The sequence below is a fragment of the Heteronotia binoei genome, chromosome 1 (assembly GCF_032191835.1).
Source record: "Heteronotia binoei isolate CCM8104 ecotype False Entrance Well chromosome 1, APGP_CSIRO_Hbin_v1, whole genome shotgun sequence".
Lineage (NCBI taxonomy): Eukaryota > Metazoa > Chordata > Lepidosauria > Squamata > Gekkonidae > Heteronotia > Heteronotia binoei.
In genome coordinates, this window is record NC_083223.1 from 219,563,744 (window position 1) to 219,576,243 (window position 12,500).

General features: G+C 40.4%; 2 protein-coding genes across 2 annotated transcripts in view; one reads left to right on the forward strand and one right to left on the reverse strand.

Annotated features, from left to right (window-relative positions):
* The window catches only part of LOC132577972 (rho-related GTP-binding protein RhoQ), a 47,141-nt gene extending 40,294 nt beyond the window's left edge, over positions 1-6,847 (forward strand). Inside the window, exon 5 of the mRNA XM_060247766.1 lies at positions 1,753-6,847. Within this exon, the coding sequence (XP_060103749.1) occupies positions 1,753-1,908 (156 nt within the window). The 3' untranslated portion in view covers positions 1,909-6,847. The remainder of the gene's footprint in view (positions 1-1,752) is intronic.
* LOC132577983 (phosphatidylinositol-glycan biosynthesis class F protein-like) overlaps positions 2,099-12,500 on the reverse strand; it is a 32,373-nt gene continuing 21,971 nt past the window's right edge. Inside the window, exon 6 of the mRNA XM_060247777.1 lies at positions 2,099-2,457. Coding sequence (XP_060103760.1) covers positions 2,344-2,457 — 114 coding nt within the window. The 3' untranslated portion in view covers positions 2,099-2,343. The remainder of the gene's footprint in view (positions 2,458-12,500) is intronic.

Consider the following 12,500-nt stretch of genomic DNA (forward strand, 5'->3'; position numbering starts at 1 on the left):
TAGAATGTAGATAGGAGGGTGGGGAGAGAATTGGCCTATCTGTTTCCAGGGGCAAGAGAACCTATGAAGAGGATGCAAAAAAATCAAAGGCTTATTAGATGCATACATTGAAAACCAATTGCAGATGACTCTCTTCCTGGGGAGAGGAGGTTCAGCCCAGCTTCCTCCTGACTGAGTTCACAGCATGAATGAAAAACATGTTTGTTTATTATTAGCTATCTTTCTACCTTACTATGCAAACAGCAACAAAACACAAAATACATTAAAACTAACAAATTAAAATCAACGACTTAAAACTGCTGCTAGGCAGAAAGACTGAAACTTAATGTTATAGCTAACCAAATCCTGCTTCAGTCACTCATCTTGTCCTTCCCCATTGATGCCTTAAAAAAATGATGCCGGTATTCATTTTAATATTTATGGGGCACTGGCATGTACCATTTAAAAAGAGTTACAGGGTAAAGATGGGCTATATAATGACACAGGCACACCAGCCAGTAAAGTTTTGTGCCTGGACAGTTTTTGCTGAAGACTTGCATAACTAGGTTGTACTAAGTTTTGCACTCAAGAGGACAAGGTGGCCTTTGTGCACAAAAGTTACTTTTGTTGCAATCATGCTACATCTGTACTTTGGGACAAAAGGGTGGGAGGAAAAGGGGCCAGCCAGATCCACAGCTCTGCCAGGCCCTGTGCTTGATGCACACACCAGCTGGAATCCACTTTCATGTTGCCCAGGAAACGTATTGGGGGAGGGGAGAACATGCCTGGAATCCTTAAAACACTGCCCCCAGATTCCTGGAAATATACCGGACCCAGACACCAGTATTCCTGACAATCCCGAATACTGTTCTGGATACCTGAATGTACCAATAAGGCACTTTTGGGGGTATGTATTCAGACTGGATGTATGTAAGTGCACATCTGAAGTCCTTATTGAGTGGCAGCTGCTCTCCAGCATCTCAGGCTGAGAAAGATCTCTCTCAACACTTGCTGCCTGAAATCTTTATAAGAGAACATAGTAGGGACTGAACCTGGAACCCTCTGAATGCAAAGCATATGCTCTATTGCTGCCATTGCCCCCCCCCTTCAAAATCAGGAGAATTCTTTTATTTCAAAGCTGCAGTGTGATCTTAGAAGTTAATGAAGTTATTTTGCTCATGAATAAAACATAATATTAAATACTGCTAACTAGGTTGGCTCATTTAATACTACTTCTTTAATAATTAGAAAATAGCTCTTTGGAATGGAAGACAATCAAACACATTAAAATAGTGAGATAATTGAAAGGCTGGCAGTACCTTCCGGGCGTTCCAAAATTACTACTATTTAAAACACCTGGTGAAGTGATGCTGGATTATGAAGGCTGCTTTTGTTTATAGGCTTATTTCTTCTGTTTAAGAGCTTAATCTTTACAGAATTACCAACATGATTCCTTTTGCCCACTGCGCTTTCCTGAAATGCCTTACAGTCACAAAGCCAACCATTTAAAACAAACACTCTAGTTTTAATGTGTTTTTCTTCTAAACTTGAAACTAATGAAATACTTTCTAAACCTGTCACCAAAAGACAAAATAAGAGTAACTTCTTTTCCTGGAGGTCAAATGCTAGAATGTTTTTCACAAGGCAAAGAAAAGAAAAACACAAATCTCTGATGTTCCTGTACAAATGAAAGCCCCCACGAGCTTACAAATAGATTTTGGGGAGGACAATCAGTGCCTCTGTAGCTATTAAAGACATTTGTTTTCTTGACAGATAGGAGCTTGCTGCTACGTGGAGTGCTCAGCTTTAACACAGAAAGGACTGAAGACCGTTTTTGATGAAGCTATTATAGCCATTTTAACGCCAAAGAAACACACAGTGAAAAAAAGAATAGGATCGAGATGCATTAATTGCTGCCTCATCACGTGAGACCCCATCGGGACAATGGCCACACCTACTGTGAAACTTCCCTGCATAGACACACTTCTTAAAATCCTCCTGTTAACTGACCATAAATTAATTTGGAAGCTGATTTTAGGAATTGGCATTTGGTGAAATCCAGAGGGTGGGGGCGAGGGGAGGAGACAAAATCCCTTATCTGTGAAGGAGCAAGCAACCATCTGTTCAAAATAATTTATTAGGACTGGAAGGAAAGTACAATCTCTCAGGGGTAACACAATTTAGGACTCATGGCAGATGCATCATCGTGTTGCCGCAGCATGCAAACCATGCTGTGAAAGGAGGTACAAAGCCCAATGACGCTTCGAAGATGTTTGGGTAGCTTTGACCCACAAGGAAGTCTCTGCACAGTCTTTATGGAATCGGCACAAAAACAAACAAAGCCTTCTCTCTTCTTTGCGTCCATTATCTGCTTTTGTATGTAAGCTGCTTCCTATTCCAGTATATCCACAAAGGTGCAATGAGAAGACCGGCCATGTAGCCAAAGGTGGCTCCCAGTGAACAGGAAATGGGCCACACCTAAAGGAAGAAAATGTTGCATTAGGTGGAGAAGTAGGGGGGAAAGGAAGATATTGTGGCTTTATATACTTTATGAGCACAGGTTGTTCTGGGTCTATTCCACAGAAGAAACCAAAATGCAGTGCAGTATCCATTTTAGAGCTTCATGCGCTTTCTTGGAGAATGCCAAAAGTGTTAGTTGTTATTGAACATTTATTATGAACACTAAATGTTGTACAATTTTTAATTAATATGCATTAAAATGTAACTAGGCTTCTGGGTATTACAGCTGATGCTTGATAATTTCCACAAACCATGCAAGAACCTAGCGGGGCATTTCACCTGCCAGTCTTGGAGGGCTAGAGCTGTTGAAGTGCTCATGCTTCTCAGTGAATGTGTCAGTCTTTAAATAGATTTGACAGTGGCTGGTTAAAACAATTTGTGATTCTGTCTCCCCCCACCCCCTTTCTTACATTGCTGAATAGTTGTTTGACAGCAAAGCACAATTGAAGTAAGTGGAAGGGCGCAGGTTAGAGTGCCTTGATGGTACACTGTCACCATCCTCCCCAAGGGACTGCTAAGGCCCAGAAGAGGCAGTGTGCAACCTGCCTGTTCAGCTGCCCCAGTACCCTACTAGGGAACACAGTGTGTGCCAGGTTTCTCTTCAGTTTTCTTATCACCATCCAACACTAACCAAAATGTCCCATTTACAGTGTTGTATTTACCTCAAATCTTTCTGGCCTATCTGTTCCCTGAGTGTTTTTTTCTCCCATGGCAAGGCCTGCAGTGCCTACATTATAGTGAATGTGGTGCAGTGTAGGCCAGCAGCAAAAAGGGATAGTGAAATCCAGAAAATGGAGTCTCATACCCAATCAAACACAGGAAATATTTTAATTTGTATTAGAACTGAAGACTAGAGAACAGAATGTAAGAATTGCCTGTGAAGAATCACACTGCGGGACTCATTCTAGTTCCTGCACATTCCCTCCAACAGATGCCAACCAGCCATCCCAGGGAGCTCATCAGCAGTACAAGGTGAAGGTAACTGCTTGTCAGCAAAAATGACAGCGGTCACCTCATTAAATGATATCCTAGCTGACTGACTGTATGAGTTGTAACTGATAACCAAGTAATTGTTCTTAAATGTGGAGAGGAGTACAAGAACTGTTTTGAAGGGAGGGGAAAGGTAGATTTTGCTCTTAGATGATGCATGTGTGTGTTTCAATGGGCACCATCTTAGAAGAGGCATTTCTGCTTGTGTGAAAGAGAATGAAGAATACTTCTCCTAAGATGGCTCTGGCTGTCTGCATTTTTTAAAGTAGGTACTTCTAATTAAAGTGTGCTTTTAAAGTGCTGCCTGATTAACTGGGGCAGGTTTTTAGTTAATCCAAAAGTATATAGATAACCAATTAATTGATTAATGCTGCAATCTTATGTGCATCTACCTGAGAATAAATCCCAGCAGGGGTAATGCTTAGGATTGCACTTGTAGAAAAAAAAAGTGTTGTAAGTGAATGCTGCACGCAGTTCTAATAAACAGGCATCCAACAGAGTTCTTTAGCTTGGCAAATCTTTGCCATATTGAATGTGAGGCATGGTGTGCCTATAACAGTGACAAACCAAGGGAAAAACAACAGGCCTGAGGGAATCATTGGGCTTGAAGGCTTTCCTCTCTCCTCTGCATGGTTTGAAAACTATTTCGGCTTTTGTGGTAAAACTGCATTTTCTGGGTACATCTGAACCCCCAAACGTCTTTCTGTTCTCTTGCATACAAACTATGGTTTACAATCCTGGCTGGGAGTGAAAAACTCCCCCACAAATCATTGTTTGTTGGCTTAAATACAACAACTGTGGTTTGCTCCAAAAGTCAAAATCTCAGAGCTGCATACCCAGAGGGAGGGAGAGGAGTGTAAACTTGACAATCTCTCTCCACCCCCCCTTTGTCATTTTCATAATGATAAACATGGTTTCTGATTATTAATGGTACCATGACTGACTCTTCACTCATCAAATCAAGTCCAGCCCAAGCTATTTTGTAATATCGTAGCAATGAAGGATGAATTTGCTGTCCGACATGGGAGGAACTGTAGGTATAGCTATGTTTTGTAGTTCCATGCATTTTTAGCACAAAGGTTCCAGTTCAAAGAATCATCAGTGGGAAAGAAAAGTGTCTCAACATAAATGCACATGGTTTCTGCTGCTTGCCACAATGTTTAGAGAATAATCTCACTTGATTTAAATGCAGTTTCAGAATTGAAATTTACAATAATATCAAACAAAATAACAGTAAGAAAGCTAAATTGCTTGAAGTCAACCAAAATCAAGATGCTAGGCTGACATCCTGAAGAATCAAATGAATTACATATTTAAATAGCTGCGTACACTGGAAGGCAACCTGCTGACACATTAACAAAATTGCATGTTTTAATGCCTTATTTTATTTAAGTTCTTTATCTCCTAGCACAGTATCTCAACCTGTGGACACAAATGGTGGAGTCACACTGTTTGATTTCCTGGTTGTTTTCTACAGTCATGAGAATAAGAAACTTGCTACTTTTGAAATTAAAGATTCTTAGAATGATTGTGTGCCAAGTGAGATAAGTTCAGTGCTAATACTCCAATCGTGCAAACAAGCAGAATGCCATTGAAGTAAATGTAAAGTGAAAATGTTCTACCGAAAATAAAGTAAAAATGTTCTTCCCAAAAAAGCACCGAAGAAACAATCATGCTGTTACAATTAACTGATGTTAAATGCTGATACTGAACATAGATAGCTCATACTTGTTCAACGTGTTTAAAGCCCTACATGGACATTCTTAGCAATTGTGGTGAGTGGATCCAATCAGATTTTCTGCTTGATTGCACCTGACACTTCTACACTGCAGCTCTTGTACCATGATCCTCAGCATAGCCTTTCTGGTGGTCAAGAGGGGCCCTTAGTCCGTCTTATGTCAGCAGAAAATTGGTAGGATCCAACATACTGTATCCCTGCCTTGTATGAGTTGGAATTGTGTTGTAACAAAGGACTACAAAAGCAGAGCCCAAGCTGTGTAGGTCCAATCCATGTGGCTGTTACATTTCATAAATGGGAGGCTGCAGTGTGGATAAGGCCTATACATGTCAAGCTGTAATGTTTCATTCATAGGGGTCAGGCAAGCCCTATGTGGGCATGCCAGAGATAAGGAACAAAAGTGAAATCCCAGTCCTCCACCAAACAAATATTAAAAGACATCTGCCTAGGGCTTAAGTTAGTTGAAAGCTTTCCTATGGCCCTACCTGGCTTGATTGTTCTAGGAACCCCAAAGACCAATTTTTAAAACATTTGAATGCAAAGAGAAAAGGATCAACCCCAGTTCTGAAAGATACTGGCCAAGCTTATCACCAAATACAAAGCCACACTTCATTTTAGAGCTGCAACCCATAAAGTAGTACAGTACACTGTAGCCTAGTTTGGCTGTTTCATCCTATAGGTAGTCAGGCCTCAGATTCAGTGGGAGCTCACACGGAACCTTTTTGAGAGTTCCACCTCCTTGTCCATTAAATGTATTGCAGCTGCATAACAATCCCTGGATGAGCTCCACCACCTATTTTTCTACAAAACGATCCCTGGGTACAGTACAGACCATGTTCTTTGTGCCTTCTACTAGTTTGAGACACTGTATTTTGTTAATCTTTCTAATAGGCACAATTTGCTTTTTTGGCCTAATTTCCAGGACAACCAGTATAGCATAACCTAGGCATGTGGGAAAAAAAAGTCAAATTGTCTCTCCCTGTCCCATGCTTGCAATTCACCAGCTCCCAAAACTTCTAAGTTTAAAGATCCAAGAAGAAGGGGCAGGAAAGAGCTGGTTTATTCTCCCACATCCTTCTGGCCATTAACCTTTCCATCACATGCAGAGCTTTTTTTGAGCAGGAACGCACAGGAGCGCAGTTCCGGCTGGCTTGGCACCAGGGGGTGTGGCCTAATATGCAAATGTTTTCTACAAAAAAAAAGCCCTGATCACGTCAACTTTTCTTTTGCCAGGTAAAATTTAATGTGATTTGGTCTTCTCTCATTTCATATTCCTGGGAAGTGCATTTAGGGTTAGATTAAATTTATTTTGAGGTTTTGAGTACAGAAAAGATGACAACTATCATCTTCACAAGAGGTGCCTTAGGTACTCTTCCTTGACCTTGCTTAGGCTTTCCCTTCGTACTTTCAGAAAGATCATTGGTTTCTTTTGATTACTGTTTTTCAAACCAAAGATTTACTTGTTCCCATTCATTAACATGGCACTGGATATCTTCTGCCAAGTATCAAGAGACTTTTACATAACACAATGTATATTCAATGTTAGTGTATTGTACTGTGTAGCCTAAAGCTGTATCTTCCCTGGATATTTTCATTCACAATAAAACTCAATTTTAGCAGGATTTGACCAATTATTAGAAGAAAATAATCCGGGCAATGGCATAATTGTTACATTTTCAGTGCCATTTATAACCCAAAAGCAAGGGAGTACATATATATTTCCAGGGCTTTTTTGTGCAAGAACACAGTTCTGGCTGGCTTGGAGTCAGGGAATGCGGCCTAATATGCAAATGAGTTCCTGCTGGGCTTTCTACGAAAAAAGCCCTGTGCAAAACAATGGTGATGTCAGGGTGTGGCCTAATATGCAAATGACTGCTGCTGGGCTTTTTCTTTTTAAAAAGCCCTGTATATTTCAATCTGATCATGTACCTTTCCCTTCACAGGGGCAACGATTTCATGTGTTCTAGTATAAAGTCTCTTTCCCTACATCTACCCCAAAGATCTAGCACATTCTACCAGGCCTGATTTCTTAATTGTGTTTCTGAAACATGCATGCTACTTCTCTGGGTCAAATTCCATCTTCCTCACTTAATGATACTGAAGGAATATTTTGGCACAGACCTTAACAATGGCTAAGTATAACTGGGTTGCCCATTTAACAACGATTTTTGAACAGCTACAGAACTCCAGTCAAATGGCATGTGGTTTACCTTCGCCACAATTAATGTCTATTAACCTTGTTAAGAGACTGGACCTATTGCATGTGACCAGACCAAATTGTTTAACAGTATCCCTGAGGACTTACAATGCACATTGGAGTCCTTGTGTGAATCTTTTATGATTGATGAATTGATACCTTGGACATCTTTGTCTTTAATCTCTGTATGCACATTTCAACTGGATGTGTTAAACACTACTGTGACGATTTCTAATGAGTACAGCCTTTTCTCACCAGAAAAAAGTGCTTTCTAAATCAGAAGAAAATAATAAAAATTGCACTTCCATTTGCAACCCCTCTTTTCTTTTTGTCATCACTTCCACATTCTCTGTCACCTTTGTTAGAAACAGGCAGGCACCAAGCCTGGCCTTTTAGTAGGGACTATTTTTGGAGAAAGCACTTCGAAAGGATATGGTGACAAGGATTATTCAATAGTGCTGTTCACACATCTATGTTTTTAAATCAGCTTGCCCCCTTCCTTGGTGTGTTACATAAATGAAATCAGTTTTCTTGTTCTACATTACCTCCAAAAGCTTTAGACCAGGATAGATATATAGCTGCAGTGCTCTTTCTGTGCATGAAACCTGGTATTTCCAAAAGCAATTTGGGATACCAAGACCTTGATTTGTTATAACTTTTAAAAGAAAATCCAGCTGTTTGCAGACAAACCCTTTAGCTCACCTAAACCAGTTCGTGGAATCATGGCTACTGGCTGATTTTTTTTAAAATGGTATTTTGAAATCTTCCAGGTTGCCTTTCTTCTACCATGTAGGGCCCAAGTTGACTTATAAGTCACACCCAAAAGAAATGGCAGTACAAAATGATAATAAAAGCCTCTTACACAACAGGTCTTCCCCCTTTCCTTAGGCAGAAGTTCTCATACTGCCTCAAGCATGGGAGGATGGAGCTGAGCAGCTGTTCTTACTCATACTTGTCTGGAATACTTTCTTTTATGAAAATGACTGAGATCACTAGGAAGTTCGCAAAAACTATGATAGGTTCATTCTGAAATATTACTCTTCTGTTTCAAAGACTTACAAAGCAAGTATTTCTAATGACCACAAAAGCAGAAAAATGGCTCTGACCTGGATAGCCCAGGCATCACATCTCAGAAGCTAAGCAGGGTCAACTCTGGCAAGTACTTGGATTGGAGACTTCCTTGGAATACCAGAAGTCAGGAGGGCAGGGGCAGGCTTTATTCAGCCACCTCTCTGAATATCTTCTAAGCCCCTAGTAGGGGTCAGTCACCTGAGGCCGTCATGACTTCCAGGTGCAAACACATTTTTTTTAAAACTGACCATCCACAGATGAGGTCAGCAGTTGACTATACTTGGGAGATGTCTGGGGTATGTACTGAAATGCACACTAGTAGACAACCAAAGTGATGTAACAGAATGTCCAACTAGGAAATAGAAGAGCCTTTGCCATTAAGCTTGCTGGTTGATTTTGGGCCAGTCACACTCTCTCACCTTATCCGACCTTCACAGGGTTTTTTTATGACCACAGAAGCAAAAGAACAACCAGGTATGAGGGTTTGTAGAATCTTTTGGGCTCAAGTGCCGTGTTCTACTGGAGAAAGTTTTCCTTCCAGACGTTTCGTTCTCAGCTGCGGAGAACATCCTCAGTGGCGTTCTCCGCAGCTGAGAACGAAACGTCTGGAAGGAAAAGTTTCTCCAGTAGAACACGGCACTTGAGCCCAAAAGATTCTACAAACCCTAATGATGTTACCAGCCATGAAAACCTGAAATCTTTGATAACCAGGTATGATATCATGAGCTCAAATGAGGAGCAGGATTGAAACAAAATAGACAAAAGAGCCCCCACCCTCCAACACAGATGCTCCTGGGAATGCTGAGAATTGAAATCATCTACAAGGAAGAACAGCAGGGGAGGAAAATATCCAATAGTTCAGGGGTGGCCAACGGTAGCTCTCCAGATGTTTTTTGCCTACAACTCCCATCAGCCCCAGCCAGCATGGCCAATGGCTGGGGCTGATGGAAGTTGTAGGCAAAAAACAACTGAAGACCTACCGCTGGCCACCCTTGCAATAGTTTATAGAATCCGAAAGGAGGAGATTTCCAAATTGATGAATATCATAACCACATGGAGTTTTCCCACTTGGTACCCTACTGTGAAGAAAAGGGATGTGACTAACCCCATCCATTTAATTGTAATGTTCTCATGCACTCATTGGCAGTGTTTGAAAGCATTATGAGCATTGAAAGAGGTATCCACCCTACCGGGCGGGGGGGGGAGGGGTGTCAACAGAGAAGGCTTTAGTATCCAAGCAGTGGCTATTCTGACTGTCATACAATCCTGGTCTGGAAGGCTGTACAAACTATCACTGCTCAGCACCCACTGTGATGGTTCAATAAGCTTTCTTCTACACAATCACTAATGGATATCAAGAAGCAGGGTGAGTAATTTGAATTTGTCAGGATGTTAAATGTAGAGCCATGTTTTGGAAGAGAATATAAAATATATTTGCATCTTGCTTTTCTATTCAAAAATCCAGAAAATAATTTATACTGTACAGTTGTAATTATACTGTGCATTTATGTATTATGTAATGGACAAAACAAAATCTCAAAGTAAGCATGAAGAATTACAGTGTTGTCAAAATATTTCCATTTGCCTCATGCCAATCCAACAGGGGCAATTCAGTGTAAGAGAACAGGGCTTTGCAGGTAAGTAGTCATTTATTCCCTGGCATTTCTAGTTAAAGCATCTTGGGTGTCCATCAAATGTCAGAAAATACCTTTTCTTTCCAAGGTTGTGAAGAACTGTCAGTCCAGATGGCCTATTACAAGCTACATGGGCTAACATGGGGGGTCACTAACCTTTTCATTTATGAGCGCTACTGCTGAGTAATATCCCAAGCTATTCCCCCCAACCCAGCATGTTAGCATGTTCTGTTATGTCCTCAAAACAGAACTGACTAGAAATAGCACCTGGAATGAAGCTTTCTGGTAAACAACCCAGAGCAGATCTTTTTGTGATCCTTTTTTGCATCTTTCAGGGGATGTATAAACTATATTACAGCAGCCAGTAGTCTACCAGGAACTCACAAACTAGCTGCTGCAGACTCCTAAAAGTCTGCCTTGTTAGACAGCATTATATATTCATTCAGGACCATATTATTAGTAAGTGTGGCACTTTAAGTTGAACAGCTTTTTAAAAGGATCACAAAACTGAAATTTTCAGAGAAGTAGACCCAAAGGAAGAAAAAAAATGCTACCGTTTTAAGTAGGTATGTTATGGTTTTAACAGAGTACCTTCATTAGAGAAATTTCCTGAAGCATGATTTAAAAAAAACTGGCAGTTATAATAAAACCAGTTTAGCCACCAATCTATTTTTAGAAATAAATTAAGTGATATTTAGTACAATATATATATTTATGGGGGGAACCTATTTCTATTTTTAGCCAGCTGAATTTATTGCCTCTTTAATTTCATAGCTCACACTGTATTATAAATAGCCATCTCTGCAGGATGGCTCTAGTTTTTAAGAGTCTGTTTGAGGAACCAGGCTGTTTTCTTCATTTTTGTGAGTGTTGATGGCTTAAAGTTACTTGACTTGCATACAAAGGAGAGGGAAAGAAACAATTCCTTTTTCTTTTTATGTGAATTGGAAATCTCTCTGAAAGAGACAGAAATGTCCAAAAGTTTTAACTTTCTTTTGTTGGCAAAACTTTTTAAAAAAGATTTATCACTTTTAGGTGAAGAGGCTATAACCATGGCACTATTAACATAAGACTACTTTGCCAAATGGCTTGGGTCTAGCTATGCACAAGGAAACAGGAAAGCGCACTCAGCGCAGTTCTGCATGTGCAAGCCAACAGTGTAAGGGCTGTAGCAACACAGAGAGCGTCAATATATTTTTAATGGAAGAATATAAACATGGAGCATTGCTATGTACAACCAACGGTTCCCATTATTTGTGAAGTTATTTCAGAAGAAATACCAAGCATTAGGTCTCGTGCATGTGTATGTGCAGGGGAAGCAGGAATAAATCACTTTCACTTAACACAAGCAGGAAGTGAAGAATAATTTTAGCACTTCTGCAAGGACTTTTGTGCATGCAGAAACCTAATCGATTGTAAAGAGAGTCAATGTAGTGCAGAAGCCAGAGTGCTGAACTTGGATCAGGGAAACACAAGCTGCATTCAGTCATAAAACTCATGACCTTAGACCAGGGTGACCTTAGACCAGTCAAATTTAGTCCATGGGGTGGATATGAGGATAAGACGAAAAGCAATATATACCTAGGCCACCCAGAACTCCTTGGAAAATGGGTAGGAATCAGGATACAAATGGGATGATGATGCTAAACTTCTTGGAAGTTCAAATAAAATCATAAATTTTTGTTAGTCAGGGACAGGTTGAGAGTTAGCATGGCTAACAATTCCATGTGGTTGCTTCCCATGCCATTCTGGTATGTAATGGAGAAGACCACATGGGAGGTAGGAGAATAATGTGGTTATCACCCCCTCACCAACTGATGTTCTTCCCACAGGAGAACCCTTCAGTTTTCACCACTTCCAGGAGTGGGGGGAGGGACATATACCTACAGTTTCCTCCATGCTTGCTCTAAAGGGCCCATTCCATCATATTCTAGCAGCTCCCAAAGACTCCAGAGTTATTGTGTAACTACTAGGGAAAATTTTGGCTTTTATATCCCAGACAGTGAGAGAGCCGAAATCTACCACCAAGACTATTACTTAATGAATGAGTTCTGTTTTCAGTTATATTTTCTACATAAAAGGAAAAGTAGTAATTTCCTTCATAGGAACAAGAAATTGCAGGAAGGGACCATAAAGAAGCTCTTGAGTTATATATTCCTCAGGCACCAAGCAGATTGTTTATATCAAAGGAACACAAATTAAACTAAAGCTTTCCTGGAATCATCTCTTTTTGCCATTATTAACACTTCAATGCAACCTCAGTATCAAAGGTCCACCCCGACTCTCACCCTACTCCATGCAGGCATGCTGGAATAAGTGTTTTTCTCCTGGAACAATGGCCAAAGAGTCCATAAAAGAATATAAAACTTCT